The sequence below is a fragment of the Tribolium madens genome, unplaced genomic scaffold (assembly GCF_015345945.1).
Source record: "Tribolium madens isolate multiple individuals breed KSU strain unplaced genomic scaffold, Tmad_KSU_1.1 Scaffold_91;HRSCAF=231;Tcas5.2_LG7, whole genome shotgun sequence".
Lineage (NCBI taxonomy): Eukaryota > Metazoa > Arthropoda > Insecta > Coleoptera > Tenebrionidae > Tribolium > Tribolium madens.
This window is the reverse complement of record NW_025401063.1, coordinates 5,344,813-5,356,948: the sequence shown is the minus strand read 5'-3', so window position 1 is coordinate 5,356,948 and position 12,136 is coordinate 5,344,813. Positions and strand designations below refer to the sequence as shown.

General features: G+C 32.2%; 1 protein-coding gene and 1 non-coding gene across 2 annotated transcripts; both read right to left on the bottom strand.

Moving 5' to 3' along the window:
• Positions 1-2,777: 2,777 nt before the first annotated feature.
• LOC123011789 (putative gustatory receptor 28a) lies at positions 2,778-3,190 on the bottom strand. The gene is made up of 2 exons (XM_044409424.1): positions 3,059-3,190; positions 2,778-3,015 (listed from the first exon to the last, which is right to left on the bottom strand). The coding sequence occupies exons 1-2, from the start codon at positions 3,188-3,190 to the stop codon at positions 2,830-2,832; spliced, it is 318 nt and encodes a 105-aa protein (XP_044265359.1). The 3' UTR covers positions 2,778-2,829.
• An 8,756-nt stretch (positions 3,191-11,946) lies between these two features.
• Trnad-guc lies at positions 11,947-12,018 on the bottom strand. The gene has a single exon. It is a non-coding gene; the product is annotated as a tRNA-Asp (tRNA).
• Between the last annotated feature and the right edge of the window lie 118 nt (positions 12,019-12,136).

Here is a 12,136-nt window from a genome sequence, read left to right as displayed (position 1 = left end):
CATGTTTATCTGACAAAAGAGAAATTAAAGGTCCAACTAGGTGCAACAATGGGGCGGAAAAAGCGTCACGAGTTTGCCTTGAGTCATACTATTGGATTAATTGACTCCTGACTACTGGTAGTGAGTCTTTTGCTCGGGAATTAATCGGTTTGTGGTGCTGTCAAATGACAGGATATAATTGATGAGGACGCAACCAGTCTGCTACTTCCTGCATTAATGGTGATAGTAATACGTGGTAATACCATCTAAGAGGTTTTAAATGATGCAAGCACAAAACATTTTTTAAAGAGCTGGGGATTACATCAGATTTCCTATATTTTTGTGTTTCCGGTCCAGCTATTTAAATATTTGACTTCGATATAAAATTAAAATCGGACGTCATTGCAATGTGATGTTGACATAAGAATATATTAAAAGTGTGAAATGTATGGAAGCAGCCAGACATGGTTGACTGCATTTTGGTCTTTGTCAGCCTGTTACGAATGGCTGGTCCTTTTGCGATTTCTCATCACTTTGCATTTGGATCATGTTAGAAAAAGAAGGATTATAAAATCCAATAAAGAATTTAATCATTTCTTGAAAAAATCACAATGAGATCAGTAACAAGCGTGACTGTAAATATTTGCACTATTTGTATTTTTAAGCTTAAGAATGTTACTTCCAAGGAGTTTAGGACGTCCTAGAAGTGGCAATTTTAAATCCTCGGTAGTGGTCAGTATCCCCGCCTGTCACGCGGGAGACCGGGGTTCGATTCCCCGCCGGGGAGTTTTTTTTTCTTCAACAATAGTGTTAGCAAATAAGTTAAGTGCAATAATTTCCAAGAATCGCGATAAAAGAGGCACTTATTTAAACGATACGGAACCACATTCACGACCCAGCAGAATCGCACTCAAGTGAACGATTTTCTAAAATATTTCACACGGATATTGTCAAAAAGATAAATTGCTGAAAGAAATGGCTCTAAAGAAAAAAAGTTAAATTTCTAATTATTAGTAATTTATTGCGCTCGGAATATCAGATTTTTGTTCAGTCAACTGGAGAAATGGGAAAGTTCACGTGCGTGGAGGTCCATCACGTTTATCCCCCCAAGCACCGTTTAATTGAATGTTATCCTTCACCATCCAACGCCCTGATGCCTTTACTTAGTCACTTTGCACTTGAATGATTGCTCATGCAGCATCGGTAATGGCACAGGATGTGGTCTCGAAATTAAAGATGCTCCGCATCATTTATCAAGGAGAAAAAATTTGGCAGGACTATGACGAAAAGCGACCTTCCCTTGAGGCAATCGAACCCTCACTTCCTCTGGTATACGAAGATGGAACCACGGAACCAATCGCTTTGTTGTTTGTTGGCAGAGAAAAGTTTAATTCTCTTTTGCTTAGCTACCTAATGAAAGATACAATTTGGGTTAAAACCACTTTTTATTAATTCAATAAATCCTTTAGTTGTAACTTTTCTTGAACAAATAAATTTTTTCGTTAATTCGTTGGAACCAGACCTCTAGAAATTTCTTTTTTTCTTGTTTCTCTCTTTTTTTAAGATTATTTAAAAATAAAGCGTTTAATTTTTAGGAAATGGTCGGGAATGCAAAATAATCATCCATTAAAAAAAAAAAAACAATTAAAAATGGGTGTCTAGTTCCAATGCGGAAGAGGTTGAAAAGGTGACAATTTTGATTATAAAGCACAAGAAGAAATTAGAATTTACATCAATTTTGAGTTCATTCGAATGAACTAACTCCACGATACTCTAAAAAGTAAAGGGGACAAAAATATTTCCAAAATTTTTTGATGATTTTTAAAAGGCTGTATCTCATCGAAAAATGGTATTATCTAGATTTAAAAAACAGTTTAAAGCTGCAAGTTTCTAGTTTTGAGATCTTTTAGATTTTTTTTTCTGTGCTGCGATTATCACGCAGTCCTAAAAAATGGCGCGAGAAAAATAAATTATATTTTTTGTTTGTTTTTGGTCCACGGACTTGGGGAATTTTTTTTTAGTTAAATCAATGGATGGGACGGAGTTCATTCAACTTTTTTATATTCTCCTTACGTCAATTTGTCGCTATGATATTTGACGTTACATGAAAAAGGATCCTTCCGTCTTTTTACGTTTTTAAAAAAAAAAGTACCTTCAACATTTTCATTTTTAATGAAAGGAGAAAAAGTAACTTTTTGTTTGTTTTAGTAAATCTACCGCGTTTTCACAATAATATTGATAGGAAGACTAATGTTTCTTGGTGTTTTTTAGCTCTATAAATTTTTATGTCGATCCATTAAACCATTTTCCCAGACCGATTGATTAAAGTTTTACAGAAGAATTAAAGGAACAATTGTACATATTGTTTCTGAACCTTGTCATGCAAATGAGAAAACCACTTATTTTCAACTTTTTTTACAATTTTGCTTTAGTTATTAATTAAATTAAAAAAAAAAACACAATAAATCTAAAAAAAATGAAAAAAACAATTTTTTTAATTAAGCAGTATTGTCTTGAATTTTTTCAAAAAATTAACAAAATTTTTTTATACAAATTACGTGAAGTGTAAAAAAATTGAAAAAAAATATGTTTTTTTGGCAAAATTCAAAATGTCGGGTGTTAAAAAAAAAAGCCGAGCTGTTATATTGAATGTTATTCATACGATAACGATACAGAATTTATTTCCAATCTTCATGAACGTGAAAATAATCAATAGCTTTTTTTACTACATACATGATAAACAGACATGGAACAATACATATTTTAATTTCAAAGAGTGGTTGACAGTTGTATCAATATAATGATATATGTGGTAACTCCTCCAATTATCTGAAAAGTTGGTGAAGCTAATTAAAATTTTGGCACCGTTTTCCACCCACATACAGAAAATACCAAAGTGTAGTTTATGGGGAAAAACCCAGCAGCACTAAATTCCACTTGTGCATTTGCGATTTGAAGCGAAAACATTTCTATTTCGTCAACAACATCATGACTCTCAGTTTCAATTTTATGAATAAGTTCACCAGATTTAGTCGCCTACAAGTGCAAATCAAACTATTATCAAAATTTCTTAAATTACCTCTTCAATAGTCCAATAACAGGCATCACAAACTGTGATAGAATCAATCCCATAAGGAACTGCCGCCATCAAAATTACAATAATTCTCCACCAGTGAATCTGAGATTGCAATTCTGCAACGACTAGAAACATTGACTGTGTTAATATTAGAAAGTTGAACCCGAAAAATAGAAGCAAAGGAACTCCGAAAATTTCATTGAAATATTTTATTAATTTAGATAAGTGGTGATGCATCGCGCAGATGTTTGCAAAATGTAGAGTTTTTTTCTGAAGATCTGGGTTTTTTTTCGGCAAGTCGGTTGAAAAATATGTGACAATATCACTAATTTGTTTATTTACTACTTTGAAGCAGGCTTTGATTATCGAAATAAAAACAACACTTTGTTGGCTTATTAAGGAACTCATGAGACTAATAAACACGCCTAGAATTTGTCCCAGAAATTCATAAAAGGTCGTAGCAGATGACACATTGACAACTGCTCCTCGTATCAGGATAGTCGTAGATAGTGCAAAAAATACATATCTTGCTATCATCATTCGCAAAAATTCTTTATTCTTCCAGTTAAAGTTTATCGCAGTTTGTTTCAGTTTTGTGTCAAATTCTGTTATTTCGTTCAGGAATTTTATAAATTTTTTTCTGTTGACTAAACTGCAAATCCATACTCCTTCCATGAAAATTGTAGAGGAAGACACTGTCAACAGAATCATAGCTTTCATTACAATTTTTAAATTTTCGGTTATAGCAAATTTATAAACACAGAAGCCACTTGACAAAAGATAAATACAGCTGAGTAAAACATTCCATCCGGTCCTAACATTTGACAAATAAAAATTGCGATTTGTACAACCGACTGTTATTAAACCGAAAATTTGGCCCTGAATTAAAAACACTCTGATAGATGAAGTGAATTTTTGAAACACTTTTTCTTTAGTTACTGTTTTGAACATGGTTGTGGTATGAATGAATGCAAGAAAGGCACACAATCAATAAAGGAAAATTATTAGAATGTCAGATAATAATAACATTATTATACTAATTGATTGATTTTTTTAATATCTACAAGAGGTTACAATATTCATATTACAAGACTCCTTGAAAATTGTAGCAAAATGATAATGTATGTGGTAACAGCTCCAACAAACTACAATAACAAAAAGTTTTTCATTATAAAGTTATTACAAAACTTACTGCAAATAGCAAAGTGTAATCTATAGAGAAAAATCCAGCCGCAGTAAACCCCGCTTTCTCATTCAAAATTTGCAAAGAAAACATTTCGATTTTATCAATAATTTCGTGGTCGTTTGTTGCAATTTTGTGGATAAGCTCTCCTGACTTGGACACCTAGAAATTCTCTAAGTAAAAAATTTTTAAAAATTGTACTCTTACTTCTTGAATCGTGGAATAACAAACGTGACAGATGTAGAAAACATTACTAATATATATGATGCATATAAAACTTATATAAGAAAAAAATAACCACATGATATGTTCGGATTGTAGAAAGACACAAATTACAAAAATCGTTTGTGTGATGATGAGAAAACTGACAGCAAACATGAGTAATAATCCAAGACCAAAAATGTCATTGAAAAGTGTTATCAATTTTGATAAATGGTGATGTAAAGTGCATATTTTACCAAGAGCTGTTGATTGTACTTTTGTTGCAAAAGTCGTCTCCAAGTCAAAATAATTGACAATTTTATTTAATTGTATATTGAGGATTTCGTAACGATTCTTGAGTATTAAAGCCAATTCATTTGCTAAATAGCAGTGAGATGCCTGGAATAGTGTTGAAAATAATCCACAATAGTTTGCTAATAATTCGTAAAAACTATTAAATGTATGTTTTTGTTGAAGAATACAATACAATGATAAGTAACTTGTTAAAAAGGCACATCTTACAAACAGATGGATTACGCTCCTTTTTCTTTGTTTCTCATAATCGATAACAAGAAAATCACTCTGTAATTTTACATCAAATTCGACTATTTTTTTTATAAACTCAATAATTTTTTTGCGATTGATTATAGTGTTGATCCAGACAGTTATCAAATATGTTCCAGAGGCAAGACCAATCATTAGAGATGATACTTTTAGTAAAATAGTGATTGTTTCGTCTATTAAAAGGTTAAATATTAGAAGAATCGTTAATGAACAATAAACCAAAGCTGCTAGAAATGTGCAAAAGGATTTAGTTTTTGATAAGCGAAAGTAGTTATCTCTGTAACTGAAATTAATCAACCCGAAAATCTCACTTTCGACAAACACTATTTTGACAGAGTAAAGAAAATTTCTAACAACTTGCTGATGCATGGTTCTGAGTGGTTTAAAAGAATTAATGTAAATGTGGATCAATAATTCTGTGTATACTCTTTATTGGCTTTAGTAACTAATTAATTAACTTTAGGAACTTACTACAAAATATCCACATATAAAATAGAGCTCGTTTCAAGAGCCAGCCCTTTGATGGAGTAGAAGCTACGGTTTTGTGACCTATTTACGGTACTTGTTCACATTTGCTCTTCCGCCAAGGTCTGGACACGAACAGTTCTAATCAGAATGACCGTTGAATTTTTACAGGATCGCCATCAGACTAATAACAGGCTCGTTCCGCATGCGATTCCGGGATACATCTCGCTCTAACGGTGAAATCAAACCAACCAGAACTGCAAACATCCACGAAATTAGTACTTTGTCCTATTAAAACATTGATTTTATGCTTTAAACTTCCTGAAGACGCCCGGTCTAATCCCTTGTAATTGAAAGATTTTCATCGTCTGTTGAGAGCCTGTCATTTTATCCAACTCCGGTGAAATTTTCTCCAACCCGAACTTGCAATACCTAATGGTAATCAATTTTAATAGAGAAATTCCAACGGCAAACTCTTCGATTGTGTTTTGCTACTAAGTGACAGCACGAAATGTTTTTAAGCAAATTGGAACCGTACGATTTTTACCATCAGAAGAAACGTTATTAATTCTGACAAGTGGGTTTTGTTGTCTCATTGTGGTGTGTACACTATACAGTTAATCCTCACTTCGTGATGTGTGATTGCTGACAATGACAAGAGTGAATCGTCTCCGAACGAAATGAAGCATTGCTTTCACAGGAATTCACACAAAAAGTGAATCATTATTGTGCACTATACATTTTTCAGCAATTCGCTTATTTAAGTTTCCCTTTTCATCACTGTTGTAAACGAATCTGAATAGACAGGTTCAACAGCGTTCATTATGCTTGATTTCAGTTTCATTTAAAGAGAGTAACGAATTTTGCTTAAATGCTTGTTTAACTTGTTATTCACACGTAAAGAATGAAAAAAGCTTTGCGTTATTTTTTATTCAGTAAAAGTGTATTAGGCCCCACTATAGAACATTAAATAACCTGTCAATAAAAATTCGATTTAACGAGGTTCAAGATTGAAAAATCGCAAATTCGTTATTTACAACAATATCAAACAGTTATTTTTTATGAACACCTGCCCTGGCCCCAAAAAATGACGATTAAAAATATACAATAAAAATTATTTTTCCTACGACGAAAGTAAGTTTTTACACCCTAATTTAAAAAAGAACAGAAAATAGCCAATTATCTCCTAGGGAGGTAAAAAATTTACGTCCCTAGAAAATAAAAACTTTACCTCCCTCATCTGTCAAAATTATCTCAAGGAGGTAAAAATTTTACCTTCCCCATAGAAACGGAAAAATATGCTGCTAAATTTAATGGAGAAACTTAGATATCAAGAGAAATTATTGTTACTATTGATGTTTTTTTTTGCTGGATTGTAGGAAAAATTATATGAATTACACTAGAGGAAAGAGTCTTTGACAAGTCTGTAGAAGGAAAAGATATATTTTCCTTCCTTGTTATACAAACAACTATTGACATATTATTAGTTTACTAGGGATCTTCATAATTTTGAAATTTTTGTTTTTTTGTTTTGAAAAATAATATAAAAATAGAAATTGAATCAATATGCTAAAAGCAATTCATTAGACGAAAGTTTATAAACAACACGTTTGTTAATGAAAGAGATAACATATTATCTCGCTTTATTTAGCAGTTAATAATTTAAATATTTTTTTATAATTTAAGTAGATATTAAAAACACAAGTAAAGTGTAATTTTAAGCACACAGTCAAAGATCATGTTCTTCAGAAACAATCGGTCTCACACTAAAAAAAATAATAATACAAACGTGAATCTAAAATAAACACATATTTTACAATACCGCTAGTGAGTTTTATTCTCGAATGAAAAAATTCATTTTTTGTCAGCTCAGTAATTTTTAAATAATGAGGAAGTATTACGGTCTGTGACTGTCAAAATAACAATCCAGCACGTTTTTCTCCGGTGTAATGTTAGATGGGATTTGGGATAATAATCCGATTTATTTCCAAGTGAGCAAATTATGTCATCATTTTAAACACATGTTCCTCCAACAACTACTTAAAACTCAATCAAATCGCTTTTTGTACTTTTTAACAAGACTTGTGTACAAAAAACGCAATAACGATGGAAGCTGTCAATCATGTTACAATAAATTTTCCACGATATCGAAACCGTAAAAATTTTGGCCACCAATAACTGTAAGAAAATCTCAAAAATCTCATTAAATGTGATAGTGGCGTTATGTGATTACTGGGTTTACAGTTAATCCAGCTTTTGTGGTTTAATTAAATAATTTCATCCTTTTTTATGAAATGCGTGTTGTCATAATGGCAATAAAAGTGAACTGTAGTCTTATTGTGGTACAAAATTAAAAATCCAGTAAACATGGACATGCAAATTATGTGTGGACAAGACAGTTACTTATTCATCGCAAGGATTTTCTTGTTTCTACACGTTTATGGTAACTGTATGGATGTATTGAATAGATCATACTTAGTTCCTCCAACACATGTTTTGCCTTTGAAATTATTCAATCATCCCTCGTCGTTCGCTTTTCTCTTATTGGCTCAAATTACGCGTCCATAGACTCCAAACAAGTGCAAACATCACGTTTTCCCATAACGGGTGTTCACATAGTATGAATGCCAAAATACGACAAAATCTCAGAGCGTAAACCGTGAGCTTCCCATCGATTGATCGATCGGTCTATCGACTTCCGATTGCGTAACAATGAAGATGTCATTTCCAGGTGGCATCACACTTTTTAAGTGCAAGTGTTTAGGAAAAATGCGTCGAAGTGGCGCAAAAACGAAATGAAGCGACGCTGCATCCGCATTGTTGGCGTTGAAAGGCGAAATTGGCCATTATTGAAAAGAGGCACAAAAGGCATTTATCCCTCAATAACGCGAAATTACGAAACGTTTATAAAGGACGCTTCGCACGTATAACGCAACAATAACAAACATCTGCCTCTTCGAGTTATTCGTGCAAATCACTTTAACGGTGGTCCGTGGCAAAGAATTATTATTTTTCAATAACCTCTTTCTCAATAAGATAACTGTAACAAAAGTCTTACACAATGTGACGACTGCTTCCGCCAGGGAATGCTCTTTTCTTGGCTATCCGCGTCGCCGAAAAAAATCGTTTAATTTATACGCGACGCGATGCGTAACATTGCGTTAACGCAAACGCATCGCGTTCGCTTTTAAACTTTCAGCGAGGATCGTTACAAAGATCTTCAAGATTGCATCGGCTATGACATGAAGTGTGTTAAGGTCAGGTGTTGCAAAAAAGGAAATGATGTTTACTAGCCACAACCAAGACGAAAACCACTAATACACATTGTTTTTTATAGAAAACAAACGACCTGACGAAATGCATACCTACTAATTAAATAATTTATTAATTAGGCTGAGCTCTGAATGAAAGCTACCGCGATAATGAGGTTTTTAGAATACCAGATTACCAAGAATATTCAAAAATAAAATTACTTCAAAGAAAAATTGTCTTACTCACCAAATCAATTATTAGTGTAAAGAGATCATGTCCAAATGATAAAACTTGAATTAAAATCAATTTCAATTGACTGTAATAGTCAGAAATTGGATTACCAATTCTGATTGAAATTTACTGGAATTATATCAAGGTTAAAAGAGTAATTTCTCAAATACTTGATTGAATAATTTCTTCAATAGAAGCACTCTTGCGCTAAAAAAAAGAATTAAAATTTACAATTACAAAATTCAGTGTTGTCGTTTTTTCTAAAAATCATATTTCCCACTAAAAAGTAAAGTTAGTTCTAGATTAAACATACCTACTTTTATTTCGTATTGTTTTTAATGCTTTCTTTTGCCAATTACTCCTATGTAATTAATGACAGCTCTTTATATCAATATCAGTTAAACTTTATTCAAATTCAAAAATCAGAAATATATACAGCGTGTTTTAAAATGATTTTCATGTAGTCGCCTATGGAATTTCCATGCAAAATGTAGTATATTATTACAATTAAGGTGGAAAATATGTCATTACCCTCAACAACGGGATATAATGACAAATTTCCCGGTCCTCTATAAGGTTAGTAATTATCTTTTGGGCTACTAAAAATAGTATGCCCCCCAGAAGAAAATACACGAAAAAGAATGCGAGAAGAGAGTTAGGCTTTTACAAAAATTAAAAAGGCAATATACAAGATGCCCCAACGAACTGGTAAAATTCATTATTAACCTTTAAAAGTTAAAATTAAAAAAAACTTGTGTTTTGTTTTAAATAAAACATTTTCTTGGCATTTTTGGATGAAGCTATTTATTACAATACGTCTTTAAAAGATAAGCTAAGCTTATATTGATCGATTTTGCTCAGTTTTTGAAATAAGTTGTTTCTTTTTTTGAAAAAAACTAAAACTGCTAAAAAATAATGTTTTTAAAACTAAGACAGATAGAAGAAAATTTTACTACTGCAAAGAAGAAAGTACAAACATTAAGGGTATAACAATTTTTAATGTAGAATTTTGTAAAAATTTTAATAGTTTAAATAGAACACCCTACTTTTTTGCAACTAATAGATTGTTAAATTGTCTATTTAAAAACATACTTTTAAATGTTTTAAATCTCTTAGATGCAAAATCAATAAATAGGATGTTCCACAAAAATTTAAGGTATTGAATTTTGAATAATTTTTAACAAACTTCTTAATTTTTTATCTTTACAAACGCAACACGCACAAAAATGTTATAGCCTAAAGGTTTTCGAAGAGTATTTCCTTTGCAGAAAAAAAATTCTATCTGTCTTAATTCTTGTGTAGTAAATTTGTAGAAAGAGTATGACGACGTTACTGATTTAAGTGCAAGCAAAATTGCCTCCCTAGGTTAGGGTGACCCTGGAGACTGTCAATAAAGTGTCTTTATTCACAATTATGAACTAATGATCAAATTACTTGCACGAGAAAAGTTGGCAAGTTATGAAATATGAGAGTTCAGGGTGGAAAGTGGTCACTTCTCCATCAATTTTCTGGTTGGGAAGTAGCCATTTCCCAACCGATGTTTTTTTAATTTTTTGTTGCTCGGTCCTTCCCTGAGTTCACTAGAAGTACATTCCATTTCACTTTCACTGTTAATAACGGAAATTTTCCTACAGGTATAGCCAAGGAATAAACACAAACGATGCGACCTTACTTTGACATAGGTATGTCGTTTGACCAAGGAATATTTTGTTTATTGTCTATTTAATAAAAACGTAAAATGCAGTTTCAAAATTTGATAAAAGCTTTATTGGCTTTCTGTTCTTTGAGGAGAATGATTGTGAATAAAATAGTGTACAAATCTGGTGGTTGTTGCTTCATCAAACCTCGGCATTTTGCCTTGGTAATAGAGCACCCTCAACCTCGGTATCTAATCTACTATTTTTCCTCATGAGTAAATAAACAAGAGGATAAAAAAGTTTTCTCAAAAAATCTTTAAAATATTTGCGAAATTATTATTTACATACCTACTTATTTCTCTTAAAACAAAGTCGACTATTCTTCAAAAACATAATGTTAAAGGGTTAAAGCTCGTTCGCTGTTTAACAAGGAAAATAAAATTTATAAATAAAAAAGAATCTGTTTAAAGTGTCAGCGACTCACGAACTTAGAAAGGGAAAGTTTTTGGAGTCACAATAACGTTATGAAAAATTTAATTAAAAATGAAATTAATTTCAAAGCAAAATGGACTTAAAATAAATCACGTCATGCCAATTTTGTATTTTATTAAGGAAAAAAATTGTTTGTGGGCAATTTTCACATCAGAGGCAGAAATAAAGAGTGTTTTCATTAGTTTAATGCTCCGTAATTTTGGTAATAAAAATCAGTGTCCAGTCCCGGCCACTCAGAATAATCTCATTTGTCAACTTTTTTAAAAACTCCATTCTCATGGTCATTAGCGGTCACAGTCGGTCCGACAAGAAAATGATTCACATTTCACACCTGATTATCCGGACAATCTCGTCCAATGACCGTCGTAAAATAAAACAAAGGGCAAATTTAAATTGAAGCGGATTTGATGACAATGTGTCGTTTCACTGGTCCAAGTGACGAATGAAGCGTGCTTTGTGTATTCTCACGCTGCGTGGGAATACAATTGTCATTACATCTTCTTTAGCACCCTTGCATTTTTTATTATTATTTTTAATGAAATAAAGCGCAAGCAACAACAAAAAATTGCTCTAATAACCACTCTGGGATTTATGGAACGACCTGGCCATAAATAAATATAGCCACTGAATTAAAGTTACTGGTGGGTATAAAATGTTTTAGAGGGTAATATAGTTTATACGAGTATGCCTGGTTTAAGGTATAATTACGAGGAAAAAAAATGGCAAAGCACTAGTTAAAAAACCGTAATCATTGCGAAATTAAAATGAAAATTTTTGGTTTTGCAGCAATTTTGTTAGTTAAACCATTTGAAATAATATACTACAACAGGAATTCTAAGTCGTAAACGTGGTTTCAAAAAAAAAATCTCCCCGGCGGGGAATCGAACCCCGGTCTCCCGCGTGACAGGCGGGGATACTGACCACTATACTACCGAGGACACACTATTTCGTTACAAAATTTAGAAAATTGCCCCAATTTTGCTTATAATAACATTAATTTTTGTCTATTTGAAAATGTCAGAATTAAGTAAATTATTTCTTGTAGGTTATAACCCC